General features: G+C 44.9%; 1 protein-coding gene across 1 annotated transcript in view; it reads left to right on the top strand.

The window, feature by feature from the left end:
• NRF1 (nuclear respiratory factor 1) overlaps positions 1-13049 on the top strand; it is a 143211-nt gene extending 130162 nt beyond the window's left edge. The window contains 1 exon segment of the mRNA XM_079149804.1: positions 11032-13049. Within this exon segment, the coding sequence (XP_079005930.1) occupies positions 11032-11195 (164 nt within the window). The 3' untranslated portion in view covers positions 11196-13049.
• Positions 13050-19350: the final 6301 nt, after the last annotated feature.

Here is a 19350-nt window from a genome sequence, read left to right as displayed (position 1 = left end):
GGCTGTCTGTCCTACCCTGTCTTGTCATAGGATGGGAGGAGGGTGTGCCGTGGCGTGGGGAGCCACCAGACCTGCAGCCTGTACCATTTGGCTTACACCTGTGCTGTTAGTTTCTGGAGTTTAGGAATTTGTCACTGTGATGACGTTGTATCGTATTGCCCCTGGTATTGTGTGTGTGTGAGAGAGAGAGAGAGAGAGAGAGAGACAAGCACTCTACCACTGAGCTATACTCCCAACCCCCTGATTATATTTTTAACATTCTTAATATTGGTGAGTGCTTTAGCCTGGATTGCTCATTTCCCAGTGCACTGATTAGCAACTACTTCGTCTCCATCATGATGCAGTTCCAGTGTCAGTTGTGACCACTGGCTTCATTTCAGAGGAGAAGCTGCCTGCTGGTCGATCTGCCCGATTCCTTGGTTTTATCTCTAATCTTTACATCTACGAAGGCCTCTTTGATGAATGATGTGATTCCTCTGCAAATCCCTGCTGCGAGATGTGTGCTGCCTCTGCTTCTCTTCTGGCTCCTGAGAGAACATCCACAACCTCAGCTAGACTTCCTCACACCTCTCATTCAAAGTCATCTTTGAAAAGCAGCTGATACTTACTGTAGACCTACTGTGTTCCAGGCACTGTACCAGACTTTACCTGTGTTGGCAAATCTGGTTCAACAGCCCCGTGAGATTTGTAATTACTATTTTACACATCAGAAAACAGAGGCTCACCTGGCATTAAATGGCAAAATCAAGACTCACATGTAGGTCTTTCTGACTGGGAAGCCTTTGATGGAAATAAAATAGTCTATTTTACCCTACCACAAAAAGAACTTCCATACAAAATTTGACTACAGCACCTTAAGAAATGTCATGGAGCCAGGCACAGTGGCACACTGATATGATCCCAACTGCTTGGGATGCTGAGATAGGAGGATCACAAGTTCAAGGCCAGCCTTCACAATTTAGTGAGACTGTCTCAAAAACAAACATTTTTTAAAAGGCAAGGGGTATAGCTTAGTTATAGAGTGCTTGCCTAACATGTATGTGTGAAGCCCTGGGTTTGATTCCCAATACTACAAAAAATAGAAAAGTTCTTATGGAGAAGTCACATTCTGAAACAGACTGAAAGGCTTCAAGGCTCTTCAGTTTGTGGAGGGCCAGGCCAGAGGGAATGTAGTCCAGTTACTGAAAATTGTGAAGACTGTGATCACTTGTTGTATGTTATATCAGGACCTAAACAATGCCAGAATTGCTCAGTATTTAACAACATAGGCCTACTGGCAGCTTAAGTAAGCAGAGTTAAAGAGAAAAGCAGTAACTACTTGGAAGCCAATCAGTACAGAGCTGGTGCCAGTGAATGGTAGAAGCAGTAAAATCACAGGAAGGAGAAGACCTGGCAGGGCCATGGAAAGATGTGGAAACTGTCACAAAAGTAGGACTTATTTTGGCAGGGGAGAATTCTAGACTGAGGTGCTAGGTACTGCCCAAGTACAAGTGGTATTCAGGGTACATTGAGGGGACAAATAATGATTGTAATGAAGAGAAATGGAGGATATTTGTGGGAAGGACTTACGTTAATTTGCTCAACTAAACCATGTTTCAAGATTAAACCAATTGTTATTTGTAGGTTTCTTAATCAAATCAGAATACTAAAAGGATTAGTATTGGGAAAATAAGTTCCCCCAAATAACACCTCACACACACACAGATTCCATTACACAGCAGGCAGGTGATGAAACTCTCATCATCTCAGGAGAGGTCAGAAACAGAGTAGATTAGCTCATGAATGATAAATTCACAGAGTGTGCAAGGCTGTGACCCTAACCTTTACAGTGATGCACATTGGCATCTATGGTGTACCACAATACTCCCCTGGTGCCACCATCCTAGACCACAGTAAAACCTCCCAACCCTGTTTTGCAGAACACAAGGCCCAAGCCCCTTAAGGTGAGCAAATGATCACTTATCTTAGAAGACAAGACCAGGCCCATGTAATATGACTAGAGAAATCCAAAGATTACCCATGTCCAAAAATAAATTCCTTGTCACTTAAAATGCTCTAAGTCTTAAGTCCCACTGTTAGAGATAGATTGTCCTGGGTCTTGAAAAGGCTGGTGATGTAGCTCAGTGATAGATCACTTTGCCTAGTTTCTGTGAGGCCCTGGGTTCAATCCCCCAGTCCCTCCTGGCCACCCCCCAAAAATAGATTTTCCTGACAGGTTTTAAACTTTAAGGAAACTGACCAGCACCTCATAAGGAATGATCACCTTCATGAGAAGAGCCAGCAGACCAAGCAGAAACCTGTCTTGCTATCAGTCTGCCTGTAGGTCCTCCCCTGAAATGCACTGGACTTGAAAGGAGGAAAGGTGTTACACACACAGTGTGGGAGCTGTGTCCAGAGCTGGTCTGGCCTGGGAATCTGAATTTCCAGATAATGACACACACACACACACACACACACACACACACACACACACACCCACAATCCAATATCTACCACTTTGTACGGAAGTTTTGGAAGATCCCTGCATAGGGGCTGAACCAGGGCAATCACAAAAGGAAGCAAAATTGCAATCCAGGTGATAGTGCCTGTCCAGGGAGGCAGCAGCACATGTGTTGAATTCTGAGCTTAACATTTGAAGGGAGAAATGAAGGATTTACTGCTGTTTTGAATGTGAAGTTGAGGATGACTTCTGAGTTTCTCAAGCAACAGGAAGGATATAATTGCCATTTACTGAGGTAAGGAGATAAGGGAGGACTGGGAGGAGTGTCTTTCACCATTTGGGCTCAAGAATGACACCCAACAGGTTTTTAAAAAAAAATCAATAAGGGTCAGGTCTCATTGTCCTTTGCAGGGAAACATGGTTCTGGAACCAGAAGTTCTTCCAGAGAGTTTGGAATGGCTGCTATTTGACAAGAAAATTCTTGTACTGGGACCTGAAGTTTCTAAGTCATCTTTCACCACTTTTTCCATTTTGGCCAATTCCACATGCCCCACCATGAAGCCTGAGAGGAGAGGCAGCCATGAGCCCAAAGACAATGGTTCTCTCCCTTCTGGGCCCACTGGCCTGAGTGTTAGATGTCAGGGGCACTCTGGGGCATAGAGAGGCTCCCAGATCCAAAGGCTGGACACCTAGATTTACCATAAATTTAGTTTTTGTTATTGTCGTTTGAGAAAGAGACTTGTTATATCTCCTGAACTGGCTTCTAATTCCTGGGCTCAGGTGACCCTGCCTCAGCCTCCCAAGTAGCTGAGACTATAGGCATATGCCACTGCACCCAGCTACTTTTATTTGTTTGTTTTATTTTTGGTACTGGAGATTGAATGCAGAGGGACTTTTCCACTGAACTATATCCCAAGCTCTTTTATTTTTTATTTCGAAACAGAGTCTCACTAAGTTGCTTTGGGCCTTGCTAAGTTGCCAAGGCTGGTCTTGAAATTATGATCCTCTGGTCTCAGCCTCCCAAGTCACTGGGAATATAGGCATGCACCACCACACCCAGCCCAGCTAATTTAAAAAACAAAACAAAACAAAACAAAAACAAACCTTATATGTTTACTTTTTGAATTAAAAAAAAAAAAAAAAAAAAGGATGGATTTACTTTAAACTGAAGGAATGCTAAGGTTCCGTGTGGCTTTGAAATACTGGGGTGCTGGGGCTATTGATGTAGCTCAGTGGTATAACATTTGCCTAACATGCGTGAGGCCCTGAGTTCAATTCCCAGCACCAAAAAAAAAAAAAAAGAAGAAGAAGAAGAAGAAAAAGTAAGTAAGTAAGTATTAGGGTGCTAAGTCTTGCTGGATACAGTGGTGCTCACCTTTAATCCCAGTGTCTTGGGAGGCTGAGACAGGAGGATCTCAAGTTCAAAGCCAGCCTCAGCAAAAGCGAGGCATTAAGTAACTCAGTGAGACCTGTCTCTAAATAAAATACAAATTAGGGAGTGGGATGTGGCTCAGTGGCCAAGTGCCCCTGAGTTCAATTCCCAGTACCAAAAAAATAATCTTAAGGACATTATAAATCTTCATGATGAACCAGGGTTCTGCCAAAGGAGCTTGCTTCTGATTTGTAAAAGGGAAGGACATCCAACCTGCTCCAGGGTCCTAGCAGAAGTCAGGAAATAAGCAGCTGTGTGAGGGGGCCTTGAGAAGTACGACACACATGCTAAAGGAGTCATTTCTAGAATTGTACGAGGTCTCCCCAGAAAGGAAAAAGGATAACTCCAAGCTCTTAAAAGTGGAACGTGAAGAGCTTCCTGTTGCATTATCAATTGAAATGACCCAGAATACAAGCTTGGATTAACATGCGCCTCTAGATTAGGGCTAATCAGGGACAGGCTGAGCAGATGCAGGGACAATCCCAGCCTGATTACTGTACCTCAGCATTTAATCATCTCTCTTCCAAGGGCAGCCACCCGACTTAGTGCATACTGGGTTTCAAAGCCTCCAGTCCCACCCCCTTTCCCTTGCCGTGGCCATAAAGGCTGCTAGGTCAGAGACACTGAGGCGATTTAATCTAATCCCATGTCAAAATGCCTCTGTGTGAGAGGGAGAGAGATCTTAGCGTCCCCGCAGCGGGATGGTGGTGTGTTGTTTAAGGTGGAGGGGAACTGAAACTGCCCGTGGAGCACGGTGGAATGGCACTTCAAGGCATTCCAGGCTGTGCAGTGACCCCTGTGTACGGAATTTCTGAAAATGCTCGAAACGCTTCTTAGGATGTGTAATGCTGTCATCAGGTTTTCGCCCCGAGATAGTTCTGTGTGGGAGTCATATTATCACTCAGTCACGGAGGCCAGATTTTCCCCTCCCTGATGTATGGAATACAGAAAATGGAATCTATGAGAAATGATTTTATGTGAATGAGTCATGAACATAGTATTTTTTCCACTTGTGTTTTACATTTTTTTTCTGAGTTGGGGTCTCTTATTGTAACACAACCTCATCCCCTTAAAACGCTCCTACCCTAATTACCCAGTCCCTAGAAGGGAACATATTAAATTGTAGAAGGCAGGTTTCATTCATGAGCGTAGGGGACATTTATTGAGCATCTGCTAACTGTTAGGGACTCAGAGATCAATCCCTTCCTTAAGGAATTTAGTCTGCTTGGCAACAAGAAATGCAAACAGTGATAACGTGACCATTGCCTCCATGGAGGTCTGTACCAAGTGCCACGGGGCCACAGGAGAAGAGGACACAGGCCAGAGGAAGGCAGAGACTAGAGCTGACCTACTGGAGGAAGAGTAGGAGCCCTCTCAAGAACAAGCCAGGGACAGTCGCTCCAGGCAGAAGCCATGGTGAACACAAACCTGGAGGCCAGTGTTTGGAGGACTTCAGCTCATTCAGCTGGTTGGTGTGTGAAGCAGGTGGGGATTCGTGGATCACCGGGCCTAACTGAGCAGGAGGAGCGAACATGAAGAGTTGAATGCAGCCCGACAAAGGGTTTGGACTTAGAACCTGTGGGTCGTTAGAAACCACTAAAGAATTGTAAAGGGTAGCAACAGAATCAGTGTGTTGTGTGTGGAAGACCATTCTAGTTACAGCAGTGCCGGCCGATATCTATTTTTGCTCTTGAACCTTTTGAAACATCTTTTCTGAAGCAAATCTTTCATGACACTAAAAACTGTCTTAACAACAGCATGAACCTATATCCACACACACATCCAAAGCCAGGGTGAAGGAGCTTTAACTTCAACAGTGCTTTACATTTCAAACCATCTCAGCTCTAACACAGATGGTTGCTCATAGAAAAGATCTCCCTGCTCACTGCATCAAGTTAGGAGCTTTCGGAACTGAATCGAGCCCAGTGGCAAGAACAATGACAGGAGACATGTTTGCTTCTCTTTTTTGGTTGCTGTTTGCCAGCATTTGAGTTCTTTGGGGAATGACACAGGTGTCCTGGATTTGCCGCTGGGTATTTGGGGTTATTTCATTGACTGCCTGTTTTGATCAGAGGAGGGTTTAAAAATGATGATGGTAAAGATACACTGGGATGAGGTGGGGGACCGAGGAGCCATGTGGTCCTCACATATACTTAGGCCCATGTGATTAGGGACTGGGGCCTAGCCGCCCGTTGGTTGAGGCCAGCAATGGGCTTCCTTTGTCTGTGGCCCTCAAGGCTATCTTGTGGCCAACTTGGGGCACACTTTGTACTTCATACTGTGGGGAATGTGGAATAAACCAGAGCCAGGCCTGGGCTTGACTGGACCCCTGCCAGGTGGGAAGGCCCATGTACATGCAGTCAGTGGCCCAAGCCAGACTGTCCACCTTACCATCCTGGTGCTTACTAAGGTGTCCATTAGGCGTATTGACAGGCTGTGGTGGGGCTGGCTTCCAAGACGAAGGATAACCGAACTGAGTTTTAATCTGGGGTTGTAGCTCAATGGTAGGATATTTGCCTAGCATGCATGAGGCCCTGGATTTGATTCCTAGTACCGCAAAAATAGTAAATAAAGGGGAAGGAATTAGGGGTAAGAGAATTCCATATAGTGAACAACTTGAGCCAAGACCCAGAGAAAGGACATGGCTAACACAGAGGGACTGAGAATAGTCCCAGGGCTGGGAAATGCCCTGAGTGTCTCACAGGATACCTGTGAAACGGTAGGGAAGTGAACAGCAGAGACAGTAGGATAGGCCAAGGCTCTTGTCCCAGCATACCTGTAGCCCCAGCACTTGGGAGGCTGGAGGCGGAAGGATCACTTGAGCTCAGAAGTTCAAAACCAGCCTGGGCAACATAGTGAGACTTTCAAACAACAGGAAGACCAAGGCAAGTCATGAGCAGCCTTAAACAGTATGCCAAAGCATTTGAACAGAATATTTTAAACTTTGGAAATTTCATTAACATCACAGAGCTCAAAAGGTTGAGACTGGGGGAGTGATGTGTAGTTGGAAGAGAATTTGGCTGAGAAGGGTAAACTCAAAGGGGGATTGGTCAGAGACCAATCTGGGAGCCATCTGCAAGGGTTTAGATGAAAGAAATTGAACTGGTCAGGCTTCTGCAGCCAATGCCTGCCTTTTGGGCTTCCACCCTCTCAATCTGTGAACAGCCATGCCGTCCTTCTCCACTCTGTGCCAACCTCTCGGAAGCTACTATCCATACCTTCATTTCTCTATTAACACACGCCAGCATAAGCAGGGTTTCTACAGATGACTGTCATCAAAATAAAACATCAAGTCCTGTTTAGTATTGCATCATCAAATATTTCCTCCTAAACTGGCAAAACTTACTCCTAGAAAAGTCACACACAATTTAACATTGTAAAATAATATTTTTTTACAATATATTCTAATATCCCTTTTTAAAACTCATTTTTAGTTGGGTGCAGTCGTGCAAACCTATAATCCCAGCCACTCTGGAGGCTGAAGCAGGAGGATTGCAAGGTTTAGGCCAGCCTAGGTAACTTAGCAAGAAAGACTTGTTTCAAAATAAAATTTAAAGATGCCAGGTACAGTGGCACGCACATGTAATCCCAGTGGCTTGGAGGCTGGAGGCAGGAGGATTACAAGTTCAAGGCCAGTCTCAGCAACTTAGCAAGACCCTGTCTCTAAATAAAATCTCTTTTTTTTTTTTTTTTTTTTTCAGTACTGGGGATCGAACTCAGGGCCTTGTGCCTGCAAGGCAAGCACTCTACCAACTGAGCTATCTCCCCAGCCCAAATAAAATATCTTTTAAAGGCCTGAGGATGTGACTGAGCAGTAAAGTACCCCTGGGTTCAATCCCCAGAACTAAGAAAAACATTTTCATCAAAGTAGCATGTGGTTTAAATGTCAAAAACACTAGAAATAGAGTCCCTGGTAGTGGATGGAGTACCTCTATCCAGCAATTGCTCCCCTGATCCACTATTAAAAAGTGATTATGCCACCTGAGTACAGGTGTAGCATGGGTTCCACACAGCAAAACACTAAAGAACTCAAATTTGTAACAAATTCTGTGGCAGATTTAAAGTCAAGTTGCTGGCTACTGTATAGTAAATTCCTGGGCATTCTCGGTAATCAAACATGGAACATGTACGCAGGGAATGGAAATACCATCACACCTTATTAGCACTATATTGTAAATGGAAGATGCATCATCTTGAAACTATTTTAGATTGGCACACTCCCTCAAAAAAAGGACTAAAAGACTTTTATTTTTTAAAAAATGTAGGCCAGAGATAACATTTTATGTTCTTTTTTCCTGGTGTGTATCTTTCTACTCTAAATAATAGTCTTATAATTTTTTTAGGTGAGACATTTTCACAATCTGGGGATGACTTGACATCCGTATTATCTATATTATATGTTCATTATAATGAACATAAAAATAGTTCATTACCAAGATGATTACATTTCCCTTTTTGTATAACTTTTATTTTCAAGTTAATACTTGTTTGGGCAAGGTATGGAGGAGGGTTTTCCTCTCTAACCAGTTATCACCAGTTGTATCCAGCTCTGCTGTGGAAGATCCCTGGGTGTTCTTTCCAGGGTCACTCGGTCTCCTCTATCCCCCAGAGCACTCTATGCTCCCTAGGCTGCTGCATCCATTCCTCCCTCCCCTCCCCATTCTGCTATGGACTCCTGCGTCCCATGGTGGCTGCCTCTGAGTTCTCTCACTTTCATGGAGCACATCCTTGAGCTTCCAGAGAAAGTGCATGGAAGACCGGGTTTGCCAGTCTTTATGTATCAGCCCCCATGCTTAACTGATACAGGTATTGTTTCATGTGCTGGATGTGAAATTCTAGGCTGAAAGCATTTTCTTTCTGACACTTGGAGACATTGCTTGAGAAGTCCACCATGTTCCCATTCACAGTTCTTCACATATGACTTTCCCCTCGCCTTTCTAGAATCTGTCAGGAGCTTTACTATATCCCTGGTGTGTCTTAGTGTTTGAACCTTTTTTTTTTTTTTTTTTTATCGTGTTGGGCATCAAGTGGGCCTTTTCAATGTGAATGCCTGTTTTTTCAGTTCTAGAAGTTTCCTTATGTGTCTAGTAATTTCCTACCTTCTATTTTTTCTGTTTTCTTAGAAGCTTGATCTCTTAAGTCTCATGTTTTCTCTCCTATTTTCCATCTTATAATCTTTTCTACTCTTTGTAAGATTTCCTTGATTTATTTTTTTAATCTTCTTTTGAAGGTCTGTTGAATTTTTTATTTCAAAAATTTTCTCCTGGGCTGGCTCAGTTGGTAGAGTGCTTGCCTCACATGCACAAGGCCTGGATTCAATCCCAGCACCACACACACACACACACACACAAATTCTCCTATCATTTTTTATAGCATCCTTTTTTTTCTTTGTTCACAGTGCTGGGATTGATCCCAGGGCTTTGCATGTGTAGGCAAGTGCTCTACCACTGAGCTATACCCTCAACCTCTAGCATCCTATTTTTTTATGATACAAATCTCTTATCTCTGAGGATAGTAGTTTGGGGGCACATTTTGCTTTCTCCTGCTCCCCACATTGTCTCTGCTACTCCTGTATACTTCCATGTCACTTAATAGTGACACACTGAAATGCCATCTGTCATGGTTTACAGGGGTAGAGTGAAGTAACCTACTAATAATATAGGACAGCAGGCCTCACCCTACCCACCAAATATAGGTCTTTTCTTGGGTCCTCCCAGGTTAGTTCCTCAATTCAGTGGTTGAACCTCAGGTGTCTGTGACAAAGGCCTGAGCATTAGTGTTGGGGGTATTTTACTGGTCCAGTCAGATACAACTTTGCACCAATTCCTGTTTTCAGCCTACTCCACTCTTTCTGCAGGAGCCTGCCTCCAGGTCCTGAGCCCCCACCCCAACCCCATGAGGGTGCAGCTTCCACTTCCAGAAGAAACTAGAGCCACTTCACATACGCTCTGCATCTTGAAAACTGTGTTAATATTCCTCTTACATGCTTACCTCATTTACTGTGATTCTAGTTTCAGAAGAAAGGAAGGTCTGCCTGTGCACGTACTCGGCCTTATCAGCCTTAGTTAACTGGAAATGGACTGCCTTCTCTTACATTGCATGGTGCTTCCTTTTTTTTTTCGTAGTAGGAATTGAACTCAGGGGTACTTTACCACTGACCTACATCCCCAACCCTCCCCACCCTTTTTTTTTTTTTTTTTTTTTTTAATTTTGAGACAGGTTCTCTGAATTGCTAATAAGTTGCTGAGGCTGGCCTCGAACTTGTGATCCTCCCACCTCAGCCTCCTGAGTCACTGGAGTTAATGCATTCATCACCACACCTGGGCACTGTTTTCTTTCTTTATAAACTGTCCTTTCAGCTCTAAGTAATAGGGTGATAGTTGAGGTTTTGGTTTTTGTTCGGGTTTTGGTTGAGTTGACCACAATGTGCTTAAAAATTTTATTGGTGTGTGAAATTTAAAAATTGGCAACGGAGGCTGGGGATGTAGCTCAGTGGTAGAGTGCTTGCCCAGCGTGCATAAGGCCCTATGTCCATCCCCAGTGCCACCAAACAGACAGATAGACAAGTAAATGAAATCAAGCAGTGCTTGTTTGTTTGTTTGTTTGTTTGTTCATATATATATAAGCTTGACTCTGAAGGGCAGGACATAGATGGGACAGAGGCCAGATGACATAGTAGGAGAGGGAAAAGTTTGTTTTTTTGGTTTTCCTCTTATCAAGGTCATAGAAACTTGAGATCAGGCAGAAAGCGGGTTGGATTAGGCAGGCAGTATAGCAGAACATCAGCTTAGAGTAATGGTGGCCTGTTGGCAGAGGAAGAAGGCAGTGGGGGAGCAGGGGCTGACAGTCGGGGAGGATGTACCCCTGATGGCCCTGTACTGCCTAAAGACAGAGCAGGCACAGTTCTCCTGGCAAGTCGTGGAGGCCCCGCTCTGAGGCATGTTTCCACAATTTCTCCAGACTTTTCTTTCCTGAGAGTCTGTTTTGATATATTAAAATGAAATGAGGAAAGAGATTATCCATGCCTGGAAAATGAGTGATTTCCTGAAGCCAGCAGACAGTGACACCCTGAAGGACTAGGCCAGTTGCCCATCCAGCCAGCCAGCATCTGGGAACCTGAGCATGAGCCCCACCAACGGTTTTGCCTTTGTCTCTCCAGGCCTGGTCCAGATCCCTGTGAGCATGTACCAGACTGTGGTAACCAGCCTCGCCCAGGGCAACGGGCCGGTGCAGGTGGCGATGGCCCCTGTGACCACCAGGATATCGGACAGCACAGTCACCATGGATGGCCAGGCTGTGGAGGTGGTGACATTGGAACAGTGACATGCAGCCGTATCATGGCATCGTTTTCTAGTCTACTTCAAAATTTTTTACACGTTTGCAGAGGTGCAATCAAATGGAATTAAGTCTCTCGACTTTGGAAGAAAAGTTTTGTTAACCTTTTTTTTTAAAAGGAAGAAAGGCAGCAGATTTTGGAATTGCGTTTTTTTAAAGCACCACTCTTGATTTTCTGGGATTGGTGGAGTAAGAAACTGCATTGTCAATTTCACTGTCCCAAAAAAGCCAAATTGTGGCAGGACTTCTTTCTGCGGAAACGTGTGTATACTTATGTGTGTGTATGTGTGAGTGTGAATATATGTATATGTGTACATATGGACATACACATTTACATATATATATATATAAAGTCTATATATACATACATATATATATGTATATATATGTATGAAACCGCATGGAATTATCTGTATGAAATCAAGGTGAGCTGTGGAAACAATTATCCACCCAGTTTAGTGGGTGGTAGGGTACGTGGCCAGACACAGTCACCTGGTTTTTGTTCATACCAGGGTTATGCGTTGAGCTACTGACAAACTCAGGCAGAGGTGACCATGCCCTTCACCAAAGCTGCCTCCCAGTGGCCACCGAGAACTCTCCCTGCTGGACTCACCTGAGGAAGGAGGTTCCAGGATGCAGTAGGATCCAGAAAGTGCTTGCAAGATCCAGGGATCTCATGGTCTGCCAGCTGAGACACTCCTCGGGCTGGCCCAGGTGCTGACCTTGCCACAGCCCGGTGAATGTCCTGAAGTTCCCACCAGGGACATAAGGGTTTTCCTCAGCTTCCCATCTCCTCCACATCCCAGGAATCCTTCTTGATCTTATGACCATTAAAGAGTTGCTTTGGTCTTAAGGTCAGTCCTGAATTGGTCATGTTTGTGAACTGAAGGTAACAGAAGTATTAAGGGTCTGAGGAGTGTGCGTGCTAAGCCTGCTTGTGAGTGTGCGCGTGCATGGTGGGGGAGAGAATGGGAAGAGGTGGAGGAGTTGGAGGGGAAAGGAAGAAGAGAGAAAGTCTTCATAGACCAAGGTCCACCAGTGGGAGCCATTTCCTTTCCTCCAGCTGTCCGTAGCTAGAGCTTAACAGAGGAGATTCTGCAATGAAAAGGGACACCTGGCTCCGGAAGGATGACAATGGGACCTGTCAGAAGAGAGAGGGCCTCACACCTGGATCCGGCCCCGCTTCAGGATGGCTTTGTGAGACCCATTTTCCTGGTGTGTCCTAGTGGCCCAGGCCCTGCGTGGCTTCCCTGCTCACAGGTGTCGATTGGCCTGGGTGATATTTGTAAGTTAAATTCTGTGCTTCCCTAGCTGCAAGCCCTGAGTCTCCTGTGGCTAAATTTACCTGACTTTTCGACAGGCCTAATCCCTGCTCCTTGAGTGTAGGGACAACTCTTCCTTCCTCCTCCCATGTCCCCCATGCGTGATAGTGTATTTAATGTTTTTTTTTTTTTTAATGCGACATTAAAAGATTCTTCATGTCTTGCTCAGCCTTTGAGAAAAGTTTCAGATTCTTGTATTTGCTTGTTTTATATAAAACTATCCAATGTTCTTTGTATGTTCTTTTCTGTACGTAATGGGTGGGAGGGAGGGAAGGGAAATTTACATATGAACAGTCCTAGTTCTACAATTTGTTATTTTTTTAATTATTATTTTTTATCATCATTGTGAAGCTGTCCAGGGGCTTTAAAGTCCGTGTTCCTTTGTGGTGAAATAATCTCCTAATAGTTTGAAAAATTGCCAAGAAGAAGATAAAAGCAAAATCCCAGTAGCAGAGCATGGATTCTGTGTTGTTTTCCATTCTGTCTATACTGCCTCATTCAATAAATAGTTAAAAATGTGGCAACAGGAAGTGGAACTGTTCATCTCTGTAGGAGCCTTTGGCCTCTTGGGCAAAGGACTCTTTGTGAAGGTGGCTGTGCATCTCAAAAGGTGCTTGTACTCAGAGTCCGTGGTCCTGGTTCCACATGGCACTAGAGCTCTAGGCGCTGGTCAAGGCTGGATCGGGGGCTCCTGCCAGCCCCAGCCCCCGCCCAGCTCCATTTCATTTAATGCGTTTTCTACATAATGATGTTCTGGAAGAAATATTAATTTGAAAAATACTAAAGATGGTTTGAAAGTCTGTACTCTGGAGTTCTTTTTTTAGGGGTTATTTTGATATCCTACTTAAAAACCAAGGTGGATGAAGGTGTCTCCATCTTGGGAGGCTCTCCCACCTGAGCTCTAATACCTGAGTGGATCATCTTCCCCAGCAGAAGCCCAGGGCATGAAGTGTCTCCTTATAGCCTCTCTCCTCCATTTCTCACACCACTGACTGTCTTAATTTGGCAACTGCCACCTTTCCAGTTGTGTGTCCTGCCACACCCCCAGCTCAGGCCCACCCCAGACACCCTCGTCTCTACACCTCCTTGACTGTGCTCACTGTGCCTCAGCCTGGAATGTCCTGTCCCCTGTGCCACCACCCCTTTTTGTTGTTGGATATCTTGGTCTGGTACTTGATGATAATGATTAGAATGATTGAATGGGAAGGTCAAGAAGTATTTTCCTGATACCTGATGGTAGCCCTCCTCACCATCTTCTTGCACAAATGTCATGGTGCCACCTATTTTCACTGGAGAGGACGGACCAGAAGAAAGAGTGATGGCAGCCACCCAGGGAACAGTGAGGTTACCTAGAGACCCTCCCAGTCAGGATGAGCCTCTCCTATTCTGCCAGACTCAGGCACTGCATTTGTCACAAGCATTATTGACAACTGTCTTTGGTGGGTCTGATGAAGATCTCCTCTCCCGCTAGTGGCTAAGTCACCTACTGGTGCTACAAACTGCTGCTCAGCACAGTCAGGTAAGTGCAATGGATGATGCAGCAGCAGTTCAGGTGGCGAAGGAGCGGTGACACAGGCAGAGTGGACAGCAGCCATCTTCTGTTTCATTTGGCAGTGCTGAGATTGAGCCCAAGGCCCTGCATATGCAAGATGAGCACTGTACCACTGAGCCTCATCCCCAGCCTGGAAGCATCTGTCTAGAGGGGCAGAGTCTCCTAAGTGCTGGCAGATCGTCACCTCACCTGAAGGTGGGACCTGCTGCCCACAAGTCTTCACAATTTTCCAGAGAATCTGAGGAACCAAGATTTTTATATGAAATCTGATTTAATCAACAAATCAAAAATTCTTTACATGTTCTGCAGGCAAGATAAAACCCATCTGGAGATCAGATCTAGCCTGAGGGCCAGTTTGCTTAATGTCATGAATGCCTAGCATGTGCCAGGCGAATGAGGCATGGCAGTGGCCCGTGAGAGACAAGATGAGGAGACATCCATATGAACAAATTGCTGCAGACCAGTGAGATGAGGGGCCATCTGGACAGGATGCCACAGCAGAAAGAGTTCTGTTACCTGGTATCTCCCTCAGGGCCCTCTGGGTAAAGTAATCACCCAGGCTGCAAGCACAGACCTGGTGCTCATAGAAACCACAGGGCTTGTGTAAGAATCCTTGACTCTTAAGTCCTATAGCTAAGAACCCACTGGTGATGGTGGTGCCCACTGCAGTCGTCCAAACTTGAATGAATGATCTGAGGAGAACCAGAATGGGGAGAGGAAGGGTCCCATGCTGAGAAGAAGAGCTCAAGCTGCTTCACTCAGGTCCAGCAGAGTGCTCTGTCCCTGTAAGGCCCCTGAAGCCTCAGCTGTGAGCATGGCAGAGTGGATCAGGCTCATGGTGGGCCCTTTGGCGTTAGTACCAAAACTCATCAAAACATAAATTGAGCCAAGCATATGATGCACACCTGTCATCCCAGCTATTCAAAAGGCTGAGGCAGGAGGATCACAAGTTCAAGGGCAACCTAGAGAGACCCTGTCTCAATTTTTTTAAAAAATGGCTGGGGTGTAGCTCAGTGATAGAGTGCTTACCCAACATGTATTAGGACCTGGGTTCCATTTCCAGGACTGAAAATAAAACACTTGGAGCAGAACCCACATACTGCCTCCTACCTCCAACTCAGCAGGCCATTTGCCACCCAGGTCACTATACCAGGCTAGCCTGTGGCCTCAGCACAGCTAATGCTCAGATGCCACAGTTGAAGGTCACCACTGGCGCATCCTTATCTGGCCTCTGCTTTTACTACAAGAGGACAGCTCTGTGAAAAGACCCTCTCAGGATGGTGGAGATGGCACAAAGGAAAGAGGTAGGATGACAAAGAGAGCCAGGACCTCTGGACCAGACAGACAAGTAGCTTCAAAGCAGAGGCTTGGCTCAACCTGCTTTTCCACCCCCAAGGTTGCAGCGCCATGAAGGACTCACCAATCCACTGTGAATTCGAGTTTCTCCCTCCTAAAAACTGCTCAGCTTTAGCAAATATTTTTTAAACACTGGTGGCCTGTAGTGTGTTTCTGCAGGGTGGGAAAAGGAGGAAGGAATAGGAGGAACAGTCATCTGCAAATGGGGAACCAGGGCATGGGGCTGATTTAGGGCCACTTTAGGAAGCAGGTCAGGCCTGGGTCCTGAGCCTGTCCACAGGTACTCCTCGCTCTCGCTTCTGAGAACTGTAGCTTGTCCACAACTAGATTTCTGTGGTAACTACAATGATAGTTAACCCTAACAGTATGTTTTATACTTACTGTATTAACTGATTTAATCTTTACAAAGTACTGTTATCCCTCTTTTACAGATAAGCAGTGAAGTACAAGAGGTTAAATTTATATAACCTGGCCAAGTTCACTCTGCTAGTGAGGGACAAAGCCAAGGTACAATCTTGGACAGTCTGGTTCCAACACTGCGCCACTTGATACGCTTTTCTTATGGCCTGAAATGAATGAGAGCAGAGGCATAAGAGCATTCAGTTATATTTCTTTTCATTTACACTCTTTATTGGTGCATTATAGTTATACATAATGGTGGGATTTGTTACATATTCATACATGCACACAATATAACAATATAATTTGGCCAACATCTCTCCCCAGCACTCAGTTACATTTTTAAAGTAGTTTAACTAATACGTGGGAGAAAAAGCTAGAAGTTCCCCCCCAAATTTAATATACTTTCAAGTAAAATTGTTAGCAGGGGTAAGGCTGTGGCTCAGTGGCCTAGCATGTGCAAGGCCCTGGGTCCCATCCCAGCACCCCCCAAAAGTTAACAAAATTTAAATTAACTGACTCTCAACTGAAATCTCTTCTGAATTGATTTAGAAACTAGTAGTTATAGCTTCCAATTACTAAATGATGCTCTGCCTTTTACTATGCAAAATGCTTTATACCCTTTTTTCTAATCCTTTCCATAATCCTGTAAAGAGAGAGATTCCATTTTACAGATGTGGGAATTGACACTCGGACTCATCCCCAAGTACGCACAACTAGCAAACGGAGGACTGGAGTCACAACCTCAGGTGCCTGGCCCTGGCAGCTCTGCTCTTTGTGCCAACCACTCAGGCAGATCACAGAAAACAAACTGCACATCAAGATTCTAAGTAGGCCTCCAGGTATGTCTTGAGCTCAGCCCGGGTGCAGCCCCTCCCGGGTCATTGTGTTCTGGGGCAGTCCTAGGGTTGTACCACGGTCCTTGCCCAGGGCAGTCGTGGTGGCACACACCTGAAATCCCAGTGACTTGGGAGGCTGAGATGGGAGGACTGCAAGTTCAAAGTCAGCCTCAGCAACTTAGTAAGACCCTGTCTCCAAATACAAAATAAAAAAAGCTGAAGATGGGACTGGGGTTGTAGCTCAGTGGTAGAGTGTTTGCCTAGCACATGTGAGGCCCTGGTTTCATTCATCAGCACCACATAAAAATAAATACAGTAAAGGTATATCTATAACTAAAAAATATTTTTAAAAATTAAATCTTAAAAAAAAAGGCAAGGGATGTAGCTCAATGGTAGAGCAGCCCTGGGTTCACTCCCTAGGACCAATACACGCACAGACTTGCATGTAATGTAGCAGGAGCTCAACACATGGATGAGTAAACCTAGTCTGCTGGTGGTTCCTTAATCAGAAAATTCAGGGAGCCCAAAACTTACATGCCCACACATTTTCATTACTAAAGACTTCCACAAAAATCCATTGTTATCAATCATTAATTTGATGTAAAAACTAATGTTAGTTTACTTGTTTTTTGACTGCCAAGATGGAATCCAGGGTCTTGGGCATGCCAGGTGTGCATACCACCACTGAGCTACACCCCCAACTCCAATAAACTGGCCAGGAGCTGTCCTGTCAGAGGTGAAAAGGTAGTAAAGATGTTGATGCCTGATCAGTTGGTCTTCTTTAAAAGCCCCAGGACCCAAATAAGAGATTGGTTAATGATAAGAAGTACTGGGCAAAGTCATTGGATTGTGAAATGGTCAGTTAGGTCTCAGCCCCAAACAGCCTTGCTGCTTTCTTGTGCCCTTTTATGGAAGACAACTTTAAAGCTGGACAACAAGAATGAAATGATGGCATTTGCCAGTAAATGGATGGAGCTGGAGAATATCGTGCTAAGTGAAATAAGCCAATCCCAAAAAGCTAAAGGCTGGATGTGTTCTCTGATAGGAAGATGCTAATAACAATAAGGTAGGAGGCAACTAGGGAAGAATAGAGGTACTTTAGGTAAAGGGAGTGAAGGGAGGGGAGTGGGTAATGGGTGTAGGAAAGGTAGTAGAGTGAATCAGACATCATTACCCTATATGCATATATGACTACACGACCAGTGTGATTCTACATCATGTACAACCAAAAGAATGAGAAATTATACTCTTTTTATGTATGATGTATCAAAGTCTATTCAACTGTCATGTATAACTAATTAGAACAAATTAAAAAAAAAAAAAAAGTTTAACCCAAAAAAAGTGATGTCCAGTTGGGAAAAAAACAAAACTTTAAAGCTTGAAGGATGTTAGCCCGCACCTCTCATTCAGACTGTGAAGGTTAAAACGGAGGCAGGGATAGGCCCAGGGTCACATGGCTCTGCTCTCTCAACTACTGGTCTCCTCCCCTGGCCTGAATATTTTAACTTATACCTTAAGTGTTTCTTACCAGAGCTATTTTTGTAGATACCAATGTTTAAGCCAAAGAAATTAATCTATAATTTGTCAGAATTTTCTGAAATCGGTGCAGAGAGCAGAAACAACCCCCCACCCATACACGCATGCACACACAGTCCGTGCCAGGGCCTCAGGCACGAAGGGCAAGTGTTCTAACACAGATCTACACCCCAAGACCCTCCTTTCTCACCATCCACCCCGCTTTTTAGACAAAAAATAAAATTCACAAAAGTAAAGGGACCCTATCACATTATAGAATTCTCCACCAGGGGCCTCAGGTGTGCATCTGTACAGAAGCAGTTTCGCCACAAGGACAGTTCGTGGGGTGCTACCTATGTGGGTGGCCTGGGTTAGGTTTTTCGCCGTGTGTGAGTTCCTGGCCTCAGTTTCCCTTTGTCCACACCTGACCCAACACCTCCCGCAGGTCCACCGAGTAGTGGAGACTAAATGAAAGGATGCCAGGACCACCGAAACCTTCCGGGATGGGCGCAGCAGAACCCCCGCACGTTGGCTGGACACATACGGTTCTGCTGGCCACCCGCAGGGCTGGCATCTGCGTCTCCTAGTAATACGCTGCCAGTCTCGGGGCCGCTGTCTCGGCAGAGCACAGCCGATTGGCCGGCCAAGGTCACATGTCCTTCCGCAGTCCACTCAGCGGTGACTAGCGGACAGAGCCGCTAGATCCAAACCCCAGGCCCGGAGGTCTCAGAAAAGAAGTTGGGATGTGTTCACCGACGTTGCAACGCTGGAGCAGAGATCCTAAGGGCTGCCCCAGTGGGGCACCCTGTCTTTGTGTAGTGGCCAAGATCCCTCCTGGGTCTGTGAAGGTCCAAGTTGGTAAATCAGGGGGTCATTAGAGTAACTGCACCATCTCTCCACGTCCACCATCCCTAATAACCTCGTTTGTTTTCAAGTTTTATTGACACAATTTGCATACCATTAAGTTAATCCATTTTAAGTGTGCCATTCAATGGTCTTTAGTGTATTTACAAAATTGTTCAACAATCACCATAATCTAATTTTAGAACATTTTTATTCTCTCAAAAGGAACAGGTATTTTAAACTATTTTTCAAAAAACAATTGAAGCAGGTTACAAAAAAGATTTATACAATGAAGTTAAAAAAAAAAAAAAAAACAG

This window comes from Sciurus vulgaris (genome assembly GCF_902686455.1).
Source record: "Sciurus vulgaris genome assembly, chromosome: 8".
NCBI classification, from domain to species: domain Eukaryota; kingdom Metazoa; phylum Chordata; class Mammalia; order Rodentia; family Sciuridae; genus Sciurus; species Sciurus vulgaris.
The sequence above is the reverse complement of the archived record's forward strand: the minus strand, read 5'-3'. Positions and strand labels throughout refer to the sequence as shown.